The following is a 27,498-nucleotide window of genomic DNA, read 5'->3' on the forward strand; positions in this document are numbered from 1 at the left end:
GACAATTTTGTCAATTCAAAGTTTTATGATAACGTTTACTTATTCACATTGGCTTAACAACTTTGGGGACTTTAATGGTTTGTTCATTAAGTTGAGCATCAATCTTTGGGGATGTAAATAAATTTATCGCTCATTGTCTTATCCCTTATGGTTTCCCTTAAACTATACGGGGACCTATATGAAGCTTACCTAAGATGGATAACTTAATTTTAAGGAAGCTGTTTAATGATTAACTGGCTAAACCTAATTATAGAGGAGCTTCGCTTCTATGAACTATATAAATGTAATATTTTAGATTTTATTGGCCTTGTTAGAAACTCTATAATCGTTACCAGAATGTCCGTATGTCCATTTAAAACATGATGATTTTACTTTTTGCCAAATTTTTTATTTGTGAAATGATAACTAAAATAGACATGTTACAATTATACTATCGATTTTAAACTTTACATGATGATTCCAATAATAGTTAGGTATAATTTATGAAGTGTAGCAACTCTATAATCATTACCAGAATCACATCCATTTAAAAACATGCTGGTTCCTTTTCAAAAATTCAAACAATGTTCAATATTATAAGCGAAGCATCTGTATAATCAAGTGTTTTCTTTCTTTATCTTTTATATTCATTTTATCTCTTTTTCTCTTTCTTTCTCTCTCTTTCTCTTTTGTTGGTTCTTTTCGTTAATTTAGGCATGTTAGAATTGTCCTAATGATTTCAAACTGTGCATGATGATTCCTATGACAGTTAGGTACAATTTAGAAAGCATAGCAACACTATAATCGTTACCAGAAAGTCCGTATATCCATTTAAAACATGCTGATTTTCTTGACACTTTGACAAAACAATTTTGTATGACATAATTATCTTATTCATCTGATTTTTTAAATAATGATTCTTAGTACAACAAGGTAAAGTATTATAATCAAATCCTAAAATTGAAAGTAAATATTAGAGAAAGGGAACAATGGGCTATTTATATCACATGTCCCCAAAGTTTTATAAAAAGCATTTTCTTATTTGTTGGCTTAACAACTTTGGGGACTTTTCCTGAATTTTAATTGGTTGGGATGTACATGAATTTAACAGCCATTGTCTTATCCTTTTAGATCCCTTCCTAACCTAAAAGTATAAAAGTCTGGGACTATAAATTAATAACTGAAATATCTTTAAAATGATGTTTCTTAGTTAGGGAAATTGATGGGTGCTTTCACACAAAGTACCTGTTAAGCACAAATACACCCCCCCATCCTCCTTTACTTATCATTTCTATAAATATGAATAAGGACCTAAAGAAATTAACAAACAGACATGGGGGTTTATCATTAATACACTTTCAGTGATAAATCTATTTATATAAATCAGGGATCAGAAGGAATATGACGATGGCCTTTAAATTAACACACATCCCTAATGTAGATCACAGTTAGTGGTTGAAACGTTTTGACACAACTAAATGAACCAATCAAAATTCCCAAAGTTGTTAAGCCAACGAATAAGAAATTTAAAACCCTAGAGACTAGTGTAATAAACAGCCCAATGTCCACTTCCTCCCTGCCAAATATTTATTTGAAATTGCCGTGGTTAAAACGGTCATGAGTGTATCTTAACGGTCATTGGAATGTGTGTTAATCCCCGCCCCATATTAAAACGGACATTAATCTCCGCCCATTTATTTCCTAAAAAACGAAACGGTCAGGTATTAATCTCTATTAGAATACGGTCATAGACTATTGTCTCCGCCCATTTATTTTTATTTAATGGTTATGAGTTAATCTGTACTTGATTTTTAAAAATTGGGGTTAAACTACCCTCCCCCCCCCCCCTCTCTACAATCAAACCAGGAGAGGTTAAAAGCCTGCCCAGGATTTATATAATACATAATTATTTTAATAGAGATTTTGAACATTGTTGTCATAGGAATCAATATTCCAAAATTCAGATGAATATCACACAAAAAAATGTTGCAAAAAAAACGTTAAAAATCACCCTATTTTAAATGGACATTCGGATTTTCATAGAGTTGCTATGCTTTCTAAATCGTACCTAACTGTTATTGGAATCATCATGCAAAGTTTGAAAACAATAGAACAATTCTAACCCATCCAAATTACAAACTGATGACCGTGCAGACAGAATTAGAAAAAAATCTTGTCTAAAAAAAGGTTTTCAAGAAAGAAATTTAAACAGTATAATGTAATAATGGAGCATGTATGAGATCTAAAGGGATATGACAATGGCAGATATATTGATGTACAACCCCAAAGATGATACACAAAATTACCCCTTCTGTAGATTACAATTGGTGGTTGAAACGTTAAGACACTTATTGAACTAACCAACCATTATTCTTCAAAAGTCCCCAAAGTTGTTCGACAAAAAAACTTTGTGGACAAGTGTAATAAACAGCCCAATGTCGTCTCCCTCCCTGGTATAATATAATAAGGGAAGATGTATGTAGCCTTGATGTGCATAGGTCTTACAAGTTTTCACCAAAAATTTTAGCTTTCCATTTTAAATAGTAGTCAGGAAATTTATGTTTCCCCTTAGCCATACAGATGGACAGACGCACTAAGTTATTTCTAGAGTAGCTTTGCTAAAAAAAATATAACATTAAATGATATTTAAAGATTTTTTCATAACAAATTGTTATAATTTAACGAGGGCTCTAAAGGGATAAGATAATGGCAGATATATTGATGTACAACCCCAAAGATGATACACAAAATTACCCCTTCTATAGATTACAATTAGTAGTTGAAACGTTAGGACACTTATTGAACTAACCAATCATTATTCTTTAAAAGTCCCCAAAGTTGTTAGACAAAAAAACTTTGTGGACAAGTGTAATAAACAGCCCAATGTCGTCTCCCTCCCTGGTATAATATAATAAGGAAAGACAAATGTAGCCTTGATGTGCATAGGTCTTACAAGTTTTCACCAAAAATTTTAGCTTTCTACATTAAATAGTAGTCAAGAAATTCATGTTTCCCCTTAGCCATACAGATGGACAGACGCACCAAGTTATCTCTAGAGTAGTTTTGCTGCTATAAATATAACATAAGATGCTATTTAAAGGTTTTTGTATAACAAATTGTTATAATATAACGAGGGATCTAAAGAGATGAGACAATGGCCGATAAATTGATGAATATCCCAATTTATGATACAAAATGTAGATAACAAATAGTGGTTGAAACAGATGGACACTCAATTTAATCACCCAACAAATCACCCAATTCATTAAAAGTCCCCAAAGTTGCTAAGCTAACGAAAAGAAAATGTTATTATAAACTTTAGAGACTTTGGTTTACCTCGTAATTACCTCGTACGGGCGGAATTACAGTCAAGGACCTTATCAACTTGATGTACTGTCCAGGTCCTGGTCCAGCAATCCAGGAGAACTAAGGATGACTTTAACGCACCCTTCTCTGTCCAAACAATATTAGGTTAAGTAACATCCATCAGACAACCAACTCTCTGTGGTGCATGACCTTTTTCTGAGAAGTCCCAACTGTGCATGGTAACAAGTTGCGCCTGTTTTATATAAAAAATAAAAAACCTTCATTTTATCATAAAACGAGCAAAAATCGAGCTATCTGGCTAATTTTTTAATATGTTAGAGATTTTTTCATGCTTAACAACTTTGCTTTTATATTTTGTTTTGAAAAAATCATTTTAAAACCGGTTTATTTGGGCTTGAAAATTGATGTACCTAAAATCGCATATTTTTTTGTCCAAAAATTTAAATCTAGCCTAAAACCTGCCCAAATTGATTTCCTCTGATGGTATATGATAACCAAACATAAAAATATAGTTTTTAAAAAAATCGAAGGCTATGAAAATTTTAAGAAGAAAAAAAGCACAGTACCCTACCTTAACATTTAAAAAAATCAATTTTTGACCAACTTACGTAAGAGATAAAACAATAACCAATGATCCTAGAAGGCTAATTTTTTTATATGTTGTACTCAAAGCAATTCCTAACAACTTTGCTTTTCTATAAAAGTTGAAAAAAATCACGCTAAATATCATTTTTTTCCTTCGTAAGTTCGTATGGTTTATAAATTTCTTTAAAATGCTAATCTTAATCTAATCTAATATTTTTTTATTTAGCGCCTATATGAATGCTCATCTGTCATTGGTTAATTTGTTTACCGCTGAAATTTTCTATTGGTTAATATAGTTTAGTGTGAGTGAGTTTCTCCGTCAAAAGTTATGCTAACTCTCTCTCTCTATCTCTCTCTCTCTCTTTCCTTCTAACTCTCTCTCCCTCTTTCTCTCTTTATGTTATTCTCTCTCTCTCTCCCTCTGACTCTCTCTTTCTCTTATTATCTCTCTCTCTCTCTGTCTGTCTCTTTCTCTCTGACTCTCTCTCTATCTCTCTCTGTCTGTCTCTTTCTCTCTCTCTCTCTTACTCTCTCTCTCTCTGAATCTATCTTTCTCTTATTCTCTCTCTCTCTCTCTCTCTCTCTCTCTCTTTCTCTCTTTATGTTATTCTCTCTCTCTCTCTCTCTCTCTCTCTCTCTCTCTCTCTCTCTTTCTCTCTCTCTCTCTCTTTCTTTCTCTCTCTTTCTCTCATTCTCTCTCTTTCTCTCTTTCTCTGACTCTCTCTTTCTCTCTCTCTCTCTCGTTCTCTCTCATATTCTCTCTTTCTCTCTCTCTCTCTTAATTGCTTAACTACTCAATATTAAATTGTTAGGGAAGCTAAGTATTGTTGTATGGACAGGTTTCAGGCTATTTCTTTTTATTCGATTCTATCTATCTATGGGTTTATCTATCTATCTAAAAAGAACCTAAAAGTCTAATATATGTAGTAAATTTTATTTCGGAATTGTTTAACGAACATACTTCATTTAAGATTGCGTGATTTATTTCGAAATAGAAATATAAAACGTAAAAATTTATTATTTTTCAAAATCTTCTATTTATTTACGAAGTACTTCGTAAATAAATATTAAGAAATTTGAATATTTAGAAAAATAGAAATAGGGAGGTATTTTTGAACGAACGGAGAGGGGAATAAATATCCTATTTTTGAAATAGAATTCTTGCACACGTTAATTAATATTCCCCAATTTCAATATTTTCATATCTCTAAATTCCCTTCTAAATTTTCTCGAAATACGATACGTTTAGGGTTTGGAATACTTAATATTTTAAATATCTAGTAGACACATCATTGTTATAAAGGATTCCTTTTTAAACAATACATACGCACACTGGTAAGTTGTACAAAATTATTCAAATGGAATCTAATAGATAGTGATATTTGTACTAAATGTTATGTAAAGAATGATGCAGATCATGCAATTTTTTTCTGCAAATTCCCGAAATACTTTATTTTCTTATTTTTCTAGATGAAATTTACTTCCAAGGTTGCCCTGAGTTCATTTTCCTTAAAGAAAATTTCTTTCTTTTTAACATCTATTATGAATGCTTTAAAGGTGACGATTTTGCTCAAATTTCGATGCTCATTTTAGCAGCTAAAGACAAGGCGCTAAAAATTAGTAAAGAACCTTGTCTATCAAGATGGAATGAAAACAATTATTTTTCTCAAACATTGCTTTTAGCTCAATTCTGTTCAAAATTATTAGATAAAGGTCTCCAAATATAACTAGTTAATTTTTTTACAATATATTATAATATCGCTTGTTATTAACAATTTATGTGCTATTTTATAAACTGTATATATTAATAATTCAAGACTATGTGATTAATTATGTATAGTTTGTCCTTAAAGGAATAAATTATTAAATAAGACAAGACTTAGACTTCTGATTGGCTGGAAAGCCTAAAGGCTGTCATTCTTACATTACAGTACTACCAGTACAATGCAAATTAAACTGAATTTTTTTCAATGATTTTGAATATAAAGAAGGGTGTTTTTAATATGAAAATGATAACAGTTACTGGCATCCTAAGTTTCTGCCAAAAATAAGCTTATAATTTTCTTTCTATGTGATGTATAACTTTTTTGTTATTGAAGCTGGAGGCTTCAAATTTTGGGTATTCGGTCTACTCATGGTGGTCTTTCAGTAGTTAAATTGGTATATTTTGTGCAGGGTTCCTTTAAGTATTTGTCCCAAGCTGCTTTGTCCTAGAAGCTGCTTTGTCCTAGAAGCTACTTTGTCCAAGGCTACTTTGTAAAAGATCCCAGCATTCACCACTTTTTTTAATAACTCTTTACAGTTGAATATTAACTATATATGTAATATTAACAGAAGATTTTACTTAGAAACCTAGCAACTTTGAGATCTTTACAGAAAGTCTGTAAGTCAATTCAAAACATATTTCAACATTTTTTATCAAATTTTTTGTATTTAATAATTATTCTACTCATCTAATAATAAACAAACAAATAATAAGCTAGCCCCTACCATAATTAAATTATAAATTATTTTCTCAAAACATTTTATTATTAAGGGGAGATGGAGGGTTTTAGTACTCAACAAGGTATCCTGAGTGAAACCACAAATTTTACAATGTTTAATGGAAATACATCCCCAATGTTATTGCATCATAATATAGACAGCATTCCAGAGATAGTAAAGTGAAAAATTATAATATTGATTCTTGTTTTGTTAACACTTAGGGACTAACAAATCTGGTATTGATATTTGTATAAAATTGTCTAGAATATATTATGTTACATGATTTTCCAGTATGACTTAGAACCGGTTCAAATCCATCAGACATTAATCAGTTTTTAAGCCATACTGAAAATTGAATTACCCCTGTTGTAGATTAAAATTATTGATTAAATTAATTGAAAAATGTGCACTACTTGTTTGAAACCAACAAAATACAATGAAAATACCCAAATTTTTTAAGCTAACCAAGCTAAGGATGGTAAAGAAACTTTGGTTACCTGTGTAAATACAGTCCAATATACACTCCCGCCTTGAGTATAAATGTAATTTACAGATCAAAGATCCATGGGCATGGTTGGTCCACAAATTGGAAAAAGAATGTTAAGGTTTTTATTTAATCTAATTTTTTGCATATTTGACTCATATAACAAATCATACTATTTCTTGATAAATTAATTATAAGCAATCAATGAAAACTTTTACTTATTTGGCTTATATACCAAATCATGCTATTTTTTGATAAATTACTTATAAGCAATCAATCACAATAAATGCTTATTTGGCTTATATACCAAATCATGTAATTTTTTGATATATTACTTATAAGCAATCAATCACAATAAATGCTTATTTGGCTTATATACCAAATCATGCAATTTTTTGATAGATTACTTATAAACAATCAATCACAATAAATGCTTATTTGGCTTATATACTAAATCATACAATTTTTTGATAAATTACTTACAAGCAATCAATGAAAATGATTGCTTATTTGGCTTATATACCAAATCATGCAATTTTTTGATAAATTACTTAAAAGTAATCAATCACAATAAATGCTTATTTGGCTTAAATACCAAATCATGCAATTTTTTGATAGATTACTTACAAGCAATCAATAAAAATGATTGCTTATTTGGCTTATATACCAAATCATGCTATTTTTTCATAAATTACTTATAAGCAATCAATGAAAATGATTGCTTATTTGGCTTATATACCAAATCATGCTATTTTTTCATAAATTACTTATAAGCAATCAATGAAAATGATTGCTTATTTGGCTTATATACCAAATCATGCTATTTTTTCATAAATTACTTACAAGCAATCAATGAAAATGATTGCTTATTTGGCTTATATACCAAATCATGCTATTTTTTCATAAATTACTTATAAGCAATCAATGAAAATGATTGCTTGTTTGGCTTATATAGGGATTCATATTCTGCATAACTACTCTGCTAAAAGGGGGAGAGAAAAATAAAAAATAAGTGGTTGGGGGAAAAAAGTTAAATAAAAACAGTTTACTATTTTCCTCCCCTTCTTGTTGAAAAAAAAAAAATATGTGGGAGAGGGAAAAAAAATAATGAAATATAGAGTTCTTTAAATATTTTTTTCATTCCCCCCCCCCCTCCCCCCTACTTAGTGGAAAAAACTAGAAGGAGGGAGAATTAGTAGCAGGAGAAAAAAATTAATCTTGTGCAGAATATACACCCCTCCTTGTATACCAAATAATACTATTTATTGATAAATTACTTCAATCAATCTAAATTCTTGCTTATTTGACTAATGAAGTAATTAATGAAAAATTTTAGAATCAAGCAATCAATCACAATAAATGCTTACTTGGCTTATATACCAAATCATGCAATTTTTTGATAAATTACTTATAAGCAATCAATCACAATAAATGCTTATTTGGCTTATATACCAAATCATGCAATTTTTTGATAGATTACTTATAAGCAATCAATCACATTTATTGCTTATTTGGCTTATATACCAAATCATGCAAGTTTTTGACAGATTACTTATAAGCAATCAATCACATTTATTGCTTATTTGGCTTATATACCAAATCATCTAATTTTTTGATAAATTACTTACAAGCAATCAATCACAATAAATGCTTGTTTGATTTATATACCAAATCATGCAATTTTTTTGATAAATTACTTATAAGTAATCAATGAAAATTATTGCTTATTTGGCTTAAATACCAAATCATGCTATTTTTTGATAAATTACTTATAAGCAACTAACTACAATAAATGCTTATTTGTTTTGTGTACCAAATCATGCAATTTTTTCATAAATCACTTACAAGCAATCAATCACAATAAATGCTTATTTGGCTTATACCAAATCATACATTTTTTTTATAAATTACTTACAAGCAATCAATCACAATAAATGCTTATTTGGCTTATATACCAAATCATGTAATTTTTTGATATATTACTTATAAGCAATCAATCACAATAAATGCTTATTTGGCTTATATACCAAATCATGCAATTTTTTGATATATTACTTATAAGCAATCAATCACAATAAATGCTTATTTGGCTTATATACTAAATCATACAATTTTTTGATAAATTACTTATAAGCAATCAATGAAAATGATTGCTTATTTGGCTTATATACCAAATCATGCAATTTTTTGATAAATTACTTAAAAGTAATCAATCACAATAAATGCTTATTTGGCTTATATACCAAATCATGCAATTTTTTGATAGATTACTTACAAGCAATCAATAAAAATGATTACTTATTTGGCTTATATACCAAATCATGCTATTTTTTCATAAATTACTTATAAGCAATCAATGAAAATGATTGCTTATTTGGCTTATATACCAAATCATGCTATTTTTTCATAAATTACTTATAAGCAATCAATGAAAATGATTGCTTATTTGGCTTATATACCAAATCATGCTATTTTTTCATAAATTACTTACAAGCAATCAATGAAAATGATTGCTTATTTGGCTTAAATACCAAATCATGCTATTTTTTCATAAATTACTTATAAGCAATCAATGAAAATGATTGCTTATTTGGCTTATATACCAAATCATGCTATTTTTTCATAAATTACTTATAAGCAATCAATGAAAATGATTGCTTATTTGGCTTATATACCAAATCATGCTATTTTTTTTATAAATTACTTACAAGCAGTCAATCACAATAAATGCTTATTTTGCTTATATACAAAATCATCCAATTTTTTGATAAATTACTTATAAGTAATTAATCACAATAAATGCTTATTTAGATTGTAAACCAAATCATGCAATTTATTAATAGATTACTTATAAGCAATCAATCACAATAAATCTTTATTTGGCTTGTATACCAAATCATGCAATTTTTTGATAGATTACTTATAAACAATCAATCACATTTAGTGCTTATTTGGCTTATATACCTAATCATGCAATTTTTTGAAAAATTACTTACAAGCAATCAATTACAATAAATGCTTATTTGGCTTATATACCAAATCATGCTATTTTTTGATATATTACTTATAAGCAATCAATGAAAATGCAAATTACTTATAAGTAATCAATCACAATAAATGCTTATTTGGCTTATATACCAAATCATGCAATTTTTTGATAGATTGCTTATAAGAAATCAATCACAATAAATGATTATTTGGCTTATATACCAAATCATGCAATTTTTTGATAGATTACTTATAAGCAATCAATCACAATAAATGCTTATTTGGCTTATATACCAAATCATGCAATTTTTTGATAGATTACTTATAAGCAATCAATCACATTTATTGCTTATTTGGCTTATATACCAAATCATACAATTTTTTGATAGATTACTTATAAGCAATCAATCACAATAAATGCTTATTTGGCTTATATACCAAATCATCCAATTTGTTGATAAATTACTTACAAGCAATCAATCACAATAAATGCTTATTTGGCTTATATACCAAATCATGCAATTTTTGGATAAATTACTTATAAGCAATCAATCACATTTGTTGCTTATTTGGCTTATATCAGCCAAATCTTCTCTTTTTTTCATAAACTGCTTACAGGAAGGAAGGGATTAATTATTACTCCTCCTTCTTTTTCTTTACTTCAACTTATATAAGCCACTTTTACTGTAAATGACTGAGTATTTATTTACTCCACCCTCTTTTAACTCACAAGTAAGACCAAATTGTTGTAGAATGCTATTTGTAAGTAAGCAATTAGTATTCTTTATGGCTTATCAGTAATTTACCACAAAAATGGCACAATGGCACATTTAAGTAAGCCAAAAAAAATGTTAATTGCTTACTTACACGTTTTGAGATTACTAGGGATAAATTCTATATATACCCCTATTCAATAAGTATAAAATGCTTTGTTATTTATATTAAATTCTAAACCCTTAGCTCTGTACTTACTTACACTTAACTTTATAAATTGTTCTAAGTTAGAAAAAGTTTTCCCAGAAAGTAAAGGATTATACCATTCATGCCATTCAGAGTATTTTTTTCAGGGAGGGAGAGGACATTTGGCCGTTTATTACACTAGTCCCGAAAGTTTAATGATAAGATTTTCGTATTCGTTGGCTCAACAACTTTGAAGACTTATTGAATTGTAATTGGTTGATTCATTAAGTTGAGTGTCCATACATTTCAACCCTTTCTGTAATCTACAGAAGGGGTATTTTTGTATCATCATTAGGGTTGTTTATCAACTTATCGGCCATTGTCTTATCCCTTTTATCCCTGGTAATTTCCTACATTATTCCCATATATTTATTCACTCACTATTTACCCAATCTTTTAAAATTCAAATTATTTAATTGACTATTATCCAATTAATATAGTTTGTAACTTGTCATGGACTGGTATTGTATACTATCTTAAGGGAGAAGACAATGTACAATAAATTGATCCATTGCAATAATACTTCTGATATAGATTGGAAAGGTTTAGACACTGCTAATTTTAACCAACCAATTAAGACTTAATGAAAGTCATAAAGCCAAAAATTGAGGGAAAGTGACTATTCTCGATATTTATAACCTGCCTAACACTAAAAAATTTGGTTAAAAATTTTTGTTAATCCCTTAATGACCAGTCCTTCTCTCCTATTATATAAAGTTGTAAGCTTTTTTGTCTGTAGTGAAGAATCCCGCTAACCGTGAACTGATATGGTTTTCCTTTACTACAGTCAAGCTTCTTATAGGTCCCGGAATGGTTTTAGGATATTTTTAATTAATAAAAAGTCTAGGTATGGTTTTAGGTTATTTTTCTGCCCTCTCCAAATCTCTTTGAATATAGAGCAACCCCAAGGTTTTGAAACTTTTTTCCTCGGAAGAAAATGAGGCTAATAAAATAAGAAGAGAAATTACCTTCTTAACTTAAAACAAACTTTGTATAGAGCAAAGTTTGTCAGTTTAATTTGAATAGATGGGAGGGGGTATATCAGGTAGGAAGGGAACATTGGTCTGTAAATTACACTGGTACCCAAAGTTTTTAAACTAAGTTTGTTGCTGAAAACTTTAGGTACTTTTAAAAAAAAAGTTTTATTTGTTGTTTAAAAAAAAATAAGTAAATAAGCATTTCAAAATAACAAGTTTTTTTTATGTATATAATATAAATTTATAGTATATTGTTTTTCTTCTAAGATATTAACTTAATCGTAAGAAGAAAATTAAATTTAACATTTTAAGCTATTCTTGTATTAAACAATTATTTCTTGTTATTAAAATAAATGAGTGTTGATTAGTTGTAGCTTGATAATTCAGGGATCTAAAGGGATAAGACAATAGCCAATAATTGATGTACATCCTAATACACTCAACTTAATAAACCATCCAGTCAAAATCCATTAAAAGCCCCCAAAGTTATTAAGCAAACGAATAAATAAACATTAATTTAAAATTTTGGGGACTAGTGTATTAAACAACCCCTTGTCCCCTCCCTCCCTACTGCATGATAATTAGTGTCTGTATTTATGTATTGAAAGGTTAATGTTTAAACGTCCATGCATAATTGTTAAGAAAAACAATAATCAAAACATCTGAAAGTTAAATCTAAGGACAATTATGCCAGAGAGAGGGAATAATGTGCTTTTTATTGCCCTAGTCCCTAAAGTTTTATAATAACGTTTTCTTATTCATTGGCTTAATATGTTTAAACGTTTTAATCAGTTGTTTTGTGCATCATCATTAGGAATGTATATCAATTTATCGGCCATTGTCATTTCTCTTTAGATCCCTCAAAGAGTTACTGCTCTAGTAAGAATTAATTTTCACGGGTTTAAGATAACACTATCACCACGATTGGGTGGGTAAGAATTAGTTAAGTTAATTTATTAAGTTGTCCATGCCCATTTATTACAGTATATCAGGACTCGGCAGCCGCCAGCCAGCCGCTTACAAGCCGCCAAATTCTTGTTATTTGGCAGCTTAAATATTAGGGATTAATGTTTATATTTAGAATAGATAAGGTTAAGCAAAAAACAGACTTTAAGCAGCATCTTTTGACGGCTGGTTCGCGGCTGCATATACCTTTAAAATATGTAATGCCTTATAATTATGTTTACATACAGCAATAATTAACGAGATTCTTCGGTACACACAGACAGACAGAGATCCTGTTACTTTATTATATAAAGATTGATTATATATTTTTATTTTTCAGATTGCGAGAACGAGAGCTCCAATTACAGAGTGATCTGACCACAGCTTCAAGGCATTACAAATATTACAATCATTATCATATACGGACGTACCAACCTTCTTAGTTGTATAGTAGTTGCGCTACAACTTAAATTACATTATTTCGTAAGGCCGGGATTTTCTTTCGATTTTTAAGTGATCATCTAGAGAATCCGCTTGTAATGGGATACGATATTCTAACACCCAAGGATATTAGGCAACCCTTTGATTGCACGATCTTTGTCTGAGAAGTCTTAACTTTTGCATGGTAATGAGTTGCGCCTGTTTATAGACTAAGGCATTGTCCCTACTCTAACTTTTTAGGTCGTGTATCTGACATAGAAGCAGTAGGAACCATTTTGACGTCTTTAGCGTTATGGACGGACGTACGTGCGGACAGACAAAGTGAATTATAGAGTAGCTTCGCTACTAAAAAATGTGTTACCACAAAATCTGCCAACAAGAAGTTTATTTCATAAAGTTCACAATTGTGCAAAGTGAAATCTTTTAAAACAAACAAGGGTAGACAACAACTCAAGTAGCGCAGCCACCCATGGAGGGAGGGAGGGGACATTGGGCTGTTTATAACTCTGGTCCCCAAAGTATTATGATTACGTTTTATTATTCTTTACCGCACCAACTTTAGGGACTTTAAATGAATTTTGATTGGTTGTTTTATTAAGTTGAGTGTTCAAAGGTTTTAACCACTAATTTTAATCTAAAGAAGAGGTAATTTTGTGTGTCTTTCTTGGGGATATACATCAATTTATAGGTTATTGTCTTATCCCTTTAGATTCCTGCAGATATGTTAACTTTATAAAAAAACTTAGTATGACGGTCAGATATACAAACGGACGGACATATAAATGATGAATTGAACTGCAGAGTTGCTTTGCTATTTGTTAAAAATGAAGCAAATGGAATTGAAATTATGGGAAATGGTAAATTTTCCCAAGTAACACACAATCACACACACACACACATACAAAATCAGCTTTAAAAAATATTAAAAAGAAATTAATTTAACAATAAATAATATTTTCTATAAAAGAAAAGAAGTATATTCTATATAAACTTTTTTACTTCTGTCTTTATGAAACATTTATTGATTTTTTTTCTTTAGTTAAGCAAGAATTATTAGGACCTTCTAGGGTGAGGACTTTTAGAACCCTGTGGGGAAAGGATCTTGTAGGTTTATAGCCTTCTGCAGGGCCTTAAAACATGATTTTTTTGTGTTTAAATGGTTCATGAGTTTATGAGATGATTTCACATATACTTCCTTATTATATTGTATTTAAAAAGTCATAAAACAATAATTTTCGTACTTTAAAAGCATGACAATTTTAAAGCTCCAGGTAGTTTATTTTTATTATCAGGGGCAATAATATAGTTTTTCTTACTCTATGGCATAATAACTTTATTTTAGTGCAGGGAGGGAGGGAATATTGGGCTTTTTAATATACTAGTCCCCAACTGTTTCTCATTCGTTGGATTAACAACTTTGGCAATTTTTAAAAAAAGTTTGATTGGTTGGTTCATTAAATGGAATATATAATTGTTTCTATCACCAATTGCAATCTACAGAATTGGTAATATTGTGTATCATTATTGGGGATGTACATTAATTTATCATCCATTGTTTTATCCCTTTAGATTCATGCAATAAATAAATTTTTCTAACTCTCTATGGCATAATAACTTTATTTTGATGACTTATTTTGTGTTGACTATATAATACCCCCTGGAAATAAGTTTTTCTAACTCTCTATGGCATAATAACTTTATTTTGATGACATATGTTGTGTTGACTATATAATACCCGCTGGAAATTAGTTTTTCTAACTCTCTATGGCATAATAACTTTATTTTTATGACATATGTTGTGTTGACTATATAATACCCGCTGGAAATAAGTTTTTCTAACTCTCTATGGTATAATAACTTTATTTTTATGACATATGTTGTGTTGACTATATAATACCCGCTGGAAATAAGTTTTTTTTTAACTCTCTATGGCCTAATAACTTTATTTTGATGACATATGTTGTGTTGACTATATAATACCCGCTGGAAATTAGTTTTTCTTACTCTCTATGGCATAATAACTTTATTTAGATGACATATGTTGTGTTGACTATATAATACCCGCTGGCTGTTTGTCTCATGGGTGTCCGAACATTGTCACCAATCTGAGTAAACAAGTTAGTTACATTTGACTAGCGGATACTTGCCTTAAAGCCTCTAGGTGAATCTAAGGTTGTGGTGGGGGGGAGTTGGTTGAGGTTTTTCAATTTAAGTTTTCAAAATAAAAATTAAAAAAAAGATGGGGATAATTTTTTTCTAGGCTGGGAGGGTGGAGATACCACCACCAAAATAGTTAAAAACCTTCCCTGGACTTGTAATAAGTTTTAATGTAAAATAGAACCATATCGATCAGCAGCTAGCGAGATCCTTCGCTACAGACTACTTTATTTAATAGGATAAGGATAATAGTTATTTCTCGCATCGTATTATAAACAGCTTTCCGCGGATATAGAATGTACAATTATAAGATTAAAACTAGTTTTTTTGGCCCGTGCCTTCGGCACCTCGTGGTTAGTTTTAATCTTATGATTGTACATTTTTATATTCGTAGAAAGCTGGATATAATACGATGCTAGACATAGTTTTTTCGTATGGATGAGAACCGGTTCCTATCTCCCGGATTCGAATAAATACGAAAAAAAAAAATGGTTTTATATAAACATTTATTTGGTCACAGCCAACGGGAGAGAAAAGCAATTTGAGAAATTATTGTCACAAGCTTTATATAAGTACAGTTTAATAATTTTAAATTAAAATTTTATTTAGGTAATTAAATTATTTTTTTGTACTATTGGGCTGTATATTAGATTAGTCCCAAAAGTTTCTAAATAAAGTTTTCTTATTCGTCGTAACAACTTTGTGGACTTGTGAATTTTGATTGTTTGGCTCATTAAGTTTCAACAACTAATCTTAATCTACAGAAGGGGTAATTTTGTGTATCATCATTGGGTATGTACATCAATTTATCGGCCATTGTCTTATCCCTTTAGATCCATAGTTATTATAGGTGAACTCAACATCCCTAAAAAAACTGGCTCTAAAGAAACAAACCTCTCAAGAATTAGTTTAAGGTGTTTGAAGGGGGGTTGGGGGTTATTTTAATGGAAAATGGCTTTGATTAACTTCTTCTTGATTGTGTTTTAAATTTTTTTTTTTGCAGATTCCCTGGGTAAATTATAGCAATTAGACAGTATCTAAACAATACTTCCGGCGTTATTATGGATTTAATACATCATTTATACATGGATACAACATTTAAATAAATCTAAAGCTGATTTATTTATTCCATTGATCAAATTCATAATAATAGAAAAGTTTACGTTGTCCTCTAGGTTCACTTGAGGTGCGGTGGAGGGGGAGACGACCATCCCTTTTTTTAATTTTATTTTTTAGAAGAAAAAGTATTTTTTTGTGAGGGGGGGGGTCTTTTTCTAGAAGCTACACGTATATAAAGGAGTACACGCTTGGTTTTTTATTAAATGAATAAGTTAGGGTACAATGTTTGGCACTTTCGATATAAGTAAATGATAATAACAAAGCCACAGAATACGATAATACCTTCAGAAAAATCGATGAAAATAGTTTTCATACTAAATTTTGGTTTTTTATATTTTTTCTAAAATGTCGTGACAGAAGATGCAAAATGTCGTCTTAGTTTTTTGAAAGGATTAATCTTCTCTGAAATCTAAATTATCAAAATATTTTTTTTTGGTAAATGATTATACGATATATGTCAAACATTTTATCAGAAAGAAATATTTAAAATTGTGAAGTAGAAACCTGAATAATTTTTCTTGTGGAAATAGTTTTCTGCAAATGTTGATAAACATATGTCTGCTAGCATTAAGATGTTTGTACTGTCAATACACGTTGGGTTTTATTTAAAGAATTTCTTTAAAATGTTTTTTTTTACATTGTATACCAATAACGCAAAATTTGCTATCAGAAAACCCCCGACTAAGACTCGCCTACGACCCGATCTTTTAGGATTGCTTTGTAATTTACATTTTTGAAAGTCTTTCAACAGTATACACAGCAAATTCTCTCTTTTTTAACTAACTTTCCGAATAATATACCTAAAGCAGACTACTTTTCATGAACATATGATCTAAAGAATAAGCTCTGACGCAATGTCATATAAGGATATTATAATATTCATTAAAAAAATTGTTATTTTTGCATATATGTTACATTTTACAGTGTTTTGTTGCTCAAAAGAAAGACAATTAAAAATTATTTCATATTATATCGTTTAAATTACATAAGATAACCTAGAAATAGTAAAAAAATCCCTTTCTTTTTTTGTCGCAAAAGAGAATTCAACAAAGATTTTCATTAAAAAACACCTTAGTGTAAAAATTAAAAAGTTTAAACATGGTCACAAAAAGATTCAATTAGTTTATTAAATGTTTCATTTTCAGCAAATGACGATTAATCTCTATTACAAAGAATAAAGTGTAAAAAGATATTCTCGTTTTAATTTTAAGCAACTTAAAATGCATTTTAATACCTTTTAATGATTTATTTTTTAAAACATCATTTTATAAAATGTTATTGATTTTTAAAGTTATATATTAGAATGTTTTTAAATTTTGTTAACATTTTGTTTTAAATGTAGAAAATTGGTAATTCTAAACATTCAAAAAATGATTTTATTAAATTTTCATCACTTAAATTGCATGTTTGATGAAATTTTCAACTGATAATTCAAGAAAAATCGTTTAAGTTTTATTATATTTTACTTTGAAATGTTAAAAAAATATATTATTGTCAAAAATGTGGAAGTTATACTTTCCTCAAAAAAAGACCTAAAACATGCAAATTAACACGTGTAATGAGATTTTTTTTCTTTCAGGTTTAATTTTAAGTAATTATTGATATTTTTTGTAAAAAGGATTTTATATAAAAAGTTTTAAAACTCGAGTTATGTAGTGGCTCTAAAAAAGGTTGCGAATTTATGCAATTTTCTTGCAAAAAAAATTTTCTAGGATTTTAAAAATAGCAAAGGGTGTTATTAGACGTACTTACAGATACAATTGCTAAGTCATTTTGGCCAAACACTAAAATAAAGTTTTGACATCTGAGGGTCTAACCGTGAGTACTATATCGGTTCAGCGGTTAGCAAAATACTTCAGTACAGACATATTCGCATCCTTTTATAAAAATTATTTATATCTGTTCCTGAAATTTTAAAACCAAAACAGATGCTTTATTCTGTTATAAATTAAGAAAATGACAATGTTTAAAAATGTTGCTAATAACTTAATAAGTGCAAAAGCATCAATCAATAAAGCTAACAATATGGCAAAAATGTTTTAAATGATGAGAGCGTGTGTGTGTGTGTGTGTGTGAGTTGCAGTATGTGAGACTTTTGGTTTTGGGAAAACATTTCATAATTTCCAAGTTTTATTGTTATAATAAGTTTTATTGGGACCTTGTATAAAAACCTATAAGGATTTTTAGTTAGGGACGGGACATTTGAATATTTTAATCTTCAATAGTTGTTTATCGAATCCTTCAACAGACAGCTTTCCGCTGATATTAAAATAAAATTTTTTTACCTTAATACCTGTTTTGTTAAACTTGAAGTGCCTAAGAGCCGGATCAAAACAACTGGTATTAATTTTAAGATTTTATTTTAATATTTGTGGAAAAATGTCTGTAATACAATACTATACATGATTTTTTAATATGGCTGAAAACCGGTTCCAATCCAGCAGATATTAATCGGTTTCGAAGCCATACTGGAAAGGTCTTAAAAGGACGGGAGGAATATTTGGCACAGATTTAAATTTTGTGGAAGTTGCAAAAAAAATTTGCACACATAAAGTTGCAGGAAGTGAAGTAAATATATTATTATGGTCATTTAGTAACTGTCAGGGATAGCACAATATAATATACTAACTGCTTCGCCCGTAGCCTCTAGGGGCTTTGCCCCAAGAGGTAATAAAAAATAAAAAGATGCAATACCACTGGTGCAACAAAAATCAAATTTTTTAAAAGGGGGGGGGGGGATTTTTTAGTTTTTTTGAAGGGTTGGGGGTGTCCTCCCCTCCTCAAGAAATAGCCTAAAACCTCCACAGGACCAGTAGGTATATTTACTGAAGAGTAGAATCCAATCGGTTCAGTGGTTACCGAGATCTTAAGGGACGGACAGAAAGACAGACCGACGGACGGACGGACGGACGGACAGACATCAAGCTACTTTGTATTTAGATTATTATACCCTGCTCTGCTATTTAGTCAGTCAGTCCGTCCGTAACGCTAGGGGCGAAACGTGATTTTCTCGGCTCCTATTCAAGATAGACAGCTGAAATTTTTTTTGGGATTAACTAAGTTTATATTCTACATATTTCAACCAAGTTTCATCAAGATTAGCTCTTTAATTCGAGAGCTAGATCGATTCCTAGATTTTCAAGTTTTCGTGATTAGCTGTTATAATAAAACTAAAAATCTATGCAAAATAATCACAAAATATATTGTTATTAATCTATTGTTGGCTTGAAATAAAACAGGTCATTTTTTGAGATAAGCTTTTTTTAGGTGTTTTTAGGTGACTCAAAATAATTTGTAATATTTGTGACTGTGTCTTAGGGAAATAAATCGGCTGAGGATTAATTTAAAACAATCTGCTCTCGTCTCCCACAGAAATTCTATACAAGAAGACAACCACAATCTTGACAAACATTAAGTGCAAAAAATCCTCCAATAAACAAAGTAAAAAATTGACTGATGTCAAAAGTGATCGAAGAAAAAACCAGTCAGAAATGTAATGTCACATACTAGTGTTGGAGTATATTTTCTTAAATCTGAATGTTTAAGAATATAAAAATGTTTTATAGTTGTTATTTGTGAATATTAAAACAGTTTTTTTACAGAAACATTGAGAGATTAGAAAAAATTAAAATTTATTATTAATGTTTTGTAGTAATATCAAGTAATATGTTATTTTATCAAAAATTGTTAATTTCTAGTTTATAAAAAAGTCATGATATTTTTACTTGTCCTTTCTTTAAATGTTAATCATAATTTTCGCGCAAATTCGAATTCAAAGTCTGTTTGATATAATTACATGGTAAGTTCATTAAATTGTCTTCAATGAAAAATGCATAAATTGGTAAAAAAAATTAGTGTGGCTTCAAAACTGATTAATATCCGCTGGACTAGAACCGGTTCTAAGCAATACTGAAAAGTCATGTATGGTATTGTATTATAGCCATTTTTCTACAAAGTACAAATAATAAAATAAAAATCATAATATTAATTTAAGTCTTGTTAGTCTGGGCCTTCGGCCCATTGGGGCTTACAAAACTGAAATTAATCTTATAATTTTTCTATTTACTATCTACGGAAAGCTGTCTATAATACGATAAACTTTAGTGATTATTTCACAAAAACTTTGTTTAAACTGGACAATTTAGTTAACTTACCCTTTGTAGTTATAGACATGTACCTATCTATCTATCGAGTCTACTTATTGATTATGTATTGTTATATTATCTGTAATGTAATTAAAAAAGGTTTCAATTATATTTTGATTACAAATTAATATAGGGTAATAGGATTTTTCAGTATGGCTGAGAACTGGTTCTAATCCAGCGGATATTAATCGGTTTTGAAGCTATCATGGCATTGCTGTAGGAAAATAAATAATGCACCTCTGTCTATCAATCTATCTATCCACCAGTCATATAGCTAACTATCTACAAATCCTACATCTATTGCATATTGAAGTAATATTTAATGTTCCACATTACTGAGTAAGCTATTGTTTCCTTTGTAAAAATTATTTTTCTCGAAAATATCAGAATTTTGGTATATAACACTATAATACCTATTGAAATCACAATTAATAAAAAAAACAGTTCAAATTATTTTAATAATGTCTTGAATTCTGATTTTAAAATGAATTTAATTTTACCGTTTTTTTGCATTTTTGTTAAGCTTAATTTATTTATCCTTTTTGCCGATTATTTCAGTCATTGTTTTGAAGATTTTTTTAGAGACTTAAAAACAAAAAAAATTTTATTTTATATTTGTAGTTGTAGATAATTGGAAATGTTGTACTAATGTTTCAAATTTGGATACCTGAAAATTTAATTTATGGAGATTAATTTGGAAAAGTTTTTCCTTAAAATTGTTTATTGGAGAGATCTGGAAATAGTATGGCTTTGAAACCGATTAATATCCGCTGGATTAGGACTGGTTTTCAGTTATACTGAAAAATTATGTATAGCATATATTAGAGACAACTTTTTACGAATATAAAAAAGTACAATCATAATATCAAAACCATTTTGTTCGACTTATAATTATATATTTTTATAACCGCGGAAATCTGTCTATGATATGATGCAATAGATAACTATTATAAATTCTTATGGAAATGAATATAACACATAAAAAACTGCATTTGTAACCATTAATAGTAGCAAGAAGAACTTATATCATTTTTAAATTGCATAAAAATATTTGAGGCTAAATAGTTTTCCTGTAAGTGTAATATTGCTTTGGTTCATTGAAAACATAAAGATTTGTTCTTCAAATGTAGATTTTTTAATGTCGTTGATGATTTTTAGGTTTGTAGCTAGAAAATTCTTTTGAACCAAGTTGTAATTGTAATATACAGAAGGGTAATTTTGTGTCTTATCATAATGTTTACATAATGTTTTTGGTCATTGTCTTAGCCCTTTAGATCCCTGGATTTTTCAGCTACCAGACAATTGATCTACAGTCTTTTTAAGTAAAAAAGAATACATAATTGAAACCCAAGGGGTTCCACGGTTAATAAAATTACATTTTTTTCAATCCCCAAAAGATTTTACTTTTTATATGAACAAATGTAGAGTAATTCCTTTTCTGAAAGTTTAGTTTGTCAAAGACATGGAAGGTTTTTTTGATTAAATTTTACAATAATTCAAACCAGAGAGAGAGAGGGAGGGGATACTGGGCTGTTTATTGCACTAGTCCACAAAGTTTTATAATAACGTTTTCTAATTTGTTGGCTTAACAACTTTAGAGACATGAGTGAGTTTTGATTGGTTGGTTGATTAAGTTGAATTTTCAAACGTTTCAACTACTAATTTTTATCTACAGATAAAGAAATTTTGTGCATCATAATTTGGGATATACATCAACTTATCGGCCATTGTCTTAACACTTTATATCCCTGATTACAAATAAATAAGACTTTTCCTTTCTTTAAAATGATCAAATAACAATTTTTCCGCAATAGTTTTCCTTCAGTTGTTACATTCCGACCTTTCTAAGAAATTTCTTTTTCTAAAGTAATATAAAGGAATTGATTTCTCGAGGGAACAAATTTCATCAAATATCTTGTTTAGTATTTCTTACTCAAGGTTAAAGGGATAAGTTAATGGAGATTAGTTATTTATCGTATCGTATTAGAGACAGATTTCCGCGGATATAAAAATGCATAAAAATAATAACATTAAAACCAGTTTTGATCGCACAGTCAAACTAAACTTCGTAGAAAATTGTCTGTAATACGATATGATACTTGATTTTTAGTATGGCTTAGAACCGATTCTTATCCACCGGATATTAATCGGTTTCGAAGTGTTACTGGAAAAAAATCTTCTTGTAACCAATTTTTTAAACAAGGCACGTCTTATAAATCTAGGTTTCGTGAGTTTTACTTCTAAAAATTAACTTGTTAAAAAAGAAACTTTTTGCTAAAAATCTTAACATTTTTTGTTTCTTTACCATTTTCAGAGCATAAATTAAGAAATTCAGAAAATACCAAAAGCATAATGTTTAAAGCATTTAATATCACATTTTAAAAAGAAATGTTATACAATTGTACTTAAAAAAAGTGTACTATCAATTTTGTACTAAAAAAAGTACTTAAATCTTTATAATTATGTATTAATGACAGGGCGGGAGAGGACAATGGCAGAAAAATTAAACTGGACCCAATTTTCCATAAATTTTGGGGGAGATTAATAAATCCTCCATTGTCCTGCCCCACATTCCCTGATTAATGAAGATCTGTGATATATATCTATTATTCTTAACCAGTAAAAATTAAAATATTTGTAAAATTATTGAAATAATTGCTAAAATTATTATTATTATTATTTTGTGTCTGGCTTTATGTAAATAAATTGTTTAATGTGTTAATGTTGTATTCTTTATTTATAGCGCAGCTACTCTATAACTAGGTTGTGTCTGTATATCCTACCATACAGCATTCACTTAATTTCCATTTACGGTTTTGAGAGTTCTAGTTCAAGTCCCTTTGTGCAGGGAGTAAGGGAGGGGACAATGGATCGAATATGAAATTTTTAGGAGTCATCAGACTTTGGGTACTGGCTTAAAGGGAATGTGCAAGAATTTAGCCTCTCCCTCCTGTACTCCCTGCCCTTTGTGGCAACTCGAATTTCTCATTCGCAATACAACTTCTTTAGTTGTGTAAGAAGGGAGATTATTGAGATACTCAATAGTCACGTACATAATGACAGTACAGCCCTTATTCCAGGCTCCTCTTTGAAGAGCGGCAATTTATTACTTGTGAGACAAAGGTCGTGCAATCAAAGTGTTGGTTGCCTGTTGGATGTGCTTTAACCGAATATCCAGATCACATGAGATCGAAGGAGAATAACGCTCTAATTGGGTAATATTGAATGCAAGATTAGTTTATCTTTCATTGCCATATCCACGTTAAAAAATCTTTAGAACGTGGCTAGTTAAAAGTTTCTATTATAGTAGTAAAAAAGGTTTCAATCCGACTTTAATTGGGTATTTTTAGAACTGATAAGATTTAATTTAATTAATCACGCGGCCAAAAGTAGATTTCTTTTTTAAAGCGACGTTTCTCTATAATTCAGGTTGGTCAGTAGCTTTTTTCGTTGATTTAAAGATTTAAGAATTGTCCTATTGATTTCAAACTTTCCGTACGTCAATTTAAATCATGTTGATTTTTAATAACAATTATACAATTATTATCTCATTTTTGAAATACTGATTACTATTACAACGATATAAAATGTTATAAGTGAAGCACCTCTATAATCAAGTCTTTAAAAAATGTAAGTATGTCCCATAGAGAAGGTATGTCTTTAAACGGTATCCTGTTTTTAAGAAGTTTTATATACAAATATACTTTAGTTTAGACTTATACATGATATCCTACTTATTCAGTTATGACATTTTAAGAGTGTTAATGTTCGTTTGTCTTACCTTTTATGGATGTTGTCATCCTTGTTTTTTTAATTCTAATATAGGAAGCATAAATTGTATGATTTTGTAGTGGTATGTAAAATTTAAAAATGTTATTTTCATGAATATTCAACAGGAATGAATTAAAGTTAACATACAATGCCACAACATTATTAAAATTGCTGCATAATTTTCAAAGGTTATATTTATAAAGGATCTCGCTAACCACGGAACTGATATGGTTCTCCTTTACAATATAGTTTCTCATAGATCGTCGGAAGGTTTATAACTATTTTTAGGGAGGGTAACTTCACTACACTCCCTCAAAAAATCTCACCACTAATTGTTTCTAAAAAAACTAAAATAAAAATGGTGGTCGAATCAAGCCTTACGTGCCCTAGAGACCTCTATTGGCGTAGCAGCTATTCTTATTATATAGATTAGTAGCTTAAGATCTCAATAACCACTGAACCTATTTAATTCTCCATTTTAGAGAACCTCCTCATAGGTTTCGGGGTGGATTTAGGCAATTTTATTTTTATTTGAGTCTTGGGTTGGCTTTAGGCTATTTTTCTGCTCATTTCTACCTTTTCTAATACAGATCTCATGAAGGCTATGTGAGCAACCGTTATTATTATAGAACTCCCATGGAATAAGATATTTGGTTGGAACTTATTTTCAGTTGTTGCAAATTTTGTGTCTACGAATGAACACTTCAATTTGAATTTGCTCCAATTTACTAGTAAATTCACAATGAGATATTTTTAGCTATCTTTATAAGCAACTTGGGATGTCCCTAAAGTATTACAATAACGTTTTCTTATTATTCGTTCGCTTAACAACTTATGGGACTTTTGTTAAATTTTGATTAGTTGGTTCAATAAGTTGAGTGTCAAACGTTTCATCCACTAATTCTAATCCGCAGAAGGGTAATCATTAAGATAAGATAAGATTTATTTTCCTCAAAGGTACAACATATTTTATTAGATATATATCATACATTATGTTACTATGCTTGATTTGTTTGATTCTTCTGGTTTGTTGTGTTTGATGCAGGTTTGATAATAATATACATAATAACTATTATTAAGTACCTAGCATGGAATTGGCCGAACTTCGTCTCCACCTAGTTACCAGGCCAGTTCGAATAAGATGAAGATAACATTTTACAATAAAAATTCCATGCAACATTGTACCAGATAGTTGGCATAACCCTTTAAGGGTTGTGGAGCCACTGGTGTACTTTGACGCTTGCCAAGCCGATACAATGTTATATGTGCAAATAAATAATAATCTTAACAATGAAAGAATACAATATCTTGCTGTGTATTTCAGACATCCTCCTACTATCAGTTGCAACTTCTCCAAGCGTAAATTCGGAACAATTAAGGAACCAAAACCTCCACAAGGAGTCGCTATTCCCGTTGTGATCCCTTTTCAGCTCTACATAGACAGTTTCCTTTGTAACAAATTATTTTCATTATAGAGTGGAGTTTTGTCCGGGTCTAAGGACATCTCCACACCAATGATTTCAGGATAACGGTAAATATCGCGATAACACTTGGTCCAATCCAAAAATCCAAAAAATGAATAAGATATCCTAATATATAATCGTATCATGTACTTAAGTGAACAAGGTGTAATGGTTGGTTTCGATTCCTACGGAATCTGATTTTTATTTCTTGAGAATGGATATAATAATCCTATGATGTACAATTGTACAATTGTACAAATAAAGAATAGGTCATATGCGATTCCTACGGAATCTGATTTTGGTATTTTGATAATGGGAGTGTGTCCCTAAATATGTAAAGTTCGATTCCTCCGGAATCTGATTTTTATGTTTTGAGAACTGGTCACAGCATGGCTGTGAATGGGGCAACAATATGGGGGAGGGAGAGGGAGAGGGGGGGGGGGGGTTTTGAGGGAAGGTGAAAACGTTTCATTAATCCATTGATCTCACTCTTTTTTGAAGGTAAAGGGTGAAAGTGGGTCATGTTAAAAAAAAAAGACTGTGGCGTGCTATTGCGCTCACAGTTTGGTTATAGCTTTGCTTTAGTGGAGTTTAAATCTTACTGTTGTTTAGGCACAAAAATGTTCGGAGAGGAAGAATACCAACAAATGTGGCAGCCGTTACGCAATAGATTGACAATAACATATCAACGACTTCTCAATATAGTTAACGGTGACAATGTCAGTGAGGAAGTGCGTCGTGAGGTAGCCCGTCTTCTATACCAACAGGGTTATTTAGAAACCGAGTTGGCACTCACACTATACAACCCAAACAAGGACATGGAGTATCATGAAACTAAATTGGGTGAAATTGCTGAGCAGATAACTGCACAAGAGGGGGCCTGTCTCCAACTATAGCTCCAGAAGTTGGCCATTTCCGGTCTGGACCAGTTATGGTCAAGTTCTCTACGACTTCATATACAAGATATCCGCAAAATATCCGCAAAAACAACCGCGGAGATGTCCGCAAAACGTTCACAAAAATCAACAATGAATCAACAGAAAAAAAAAAGCTGCAAAATGTTTCTGATATGGCTATTGAAAAATAAAATTGTTTTGAGAAATGATATAGTTTAGTTTTTGAAAAAAAAGTAGCTAAATATAATATTAAAAAGTAATTTACCATAAATAAATTCATTGATTTGTTTTTTAATAAATCCTAGATATCTTGCTATGAACTTTTTATTTTTTATTTGAAGGATGTATAAAGCAATAGGATGTCTGTTAATATTTTGCTATGGATTAATTTATCATTAGCATAAAAAAAAGTAAGGATAAGAAATGTAAGTTGGTGAAGTGATAGACTAGTTAAAATAAGGGAGATGGGTCAAGGAATTAAACAGGTATGGGGGAGGGGGGGAGGAAAAACGAGGGGGAGAAAAAGGGACGTGGTGAGTGGTTTGTGCGCGGTCGTGGCTACCAGCCAGACAGACGGAGCGGCGCTTTTCGTTTGGTATATACTGGGGGGGAGAAAAAATAGGGGGTGGGGGGAAGAGTGGTTTTCCGGTAAAGCACAGTAGAATAAATGAAAAAGGGGCGGGAGGGAGACAATTGGTTGTAAAGCATAGGGGAAATACGCGGGAAATCGGAAGTGGGGAAAGTTATTTACTAATTAATTAATAAGTTAAATTAAGA

At 30.1% G+C, this 27,498-nt stretch overlaps 1 protein-coding gene across 2 annotated transcripts in view; it reads left to right on the forward strand.

Annotated features, from left to right (window-relative positions):
- LOC145306091 (rap1 GTPase-activating protein 1-like) overlaps positions 1-23,313 on the forward strand; it is a 231,283-nt gene extending 207,970 nt beyond the window's left edge. Inside the window, exons 11-13 of one of the 2 annotated variants that reach the window (XR_013874890.1) lie at positions 13,070-13,120; positions 19,765-20,245; positions 20,610-23,313. Coding sequence is in view for 1 of the 2 variants with exons in the window: in XM_080148043.1 (XP_080004169.1) it covers positions 13,070-13,120; positions 19,765-19,861 (148 nt within the window). In the remaining variant the exon portion in view is untranslated. Of the gene's footprint in view, positions 1-13,069; positions 13,121-19,764; positions 20,317-20,609 lie in introns of those variants that run through there. The other variant, XM_080148043.1, reaches the window with a different exon arrangement.
- Positions 23,314-27,498: the final 4,185 nt, after the last annotated feature.

The sequence above is a fragment of the Acartia tonsa genome, chromosome 2 (genome assembly GCF_053477335.1).
Source record: "Acartia tonsa isolate MP-2025a chromosome 2, ASM5347733v1, whole genome shotgun sequence".
Classification (NCBI taxonomy): Eukaryota; Metazoa; Arthropoda; class Copepoda; order Calanoida; family Acartiidae; genus Acartia; species Acartia tonsa.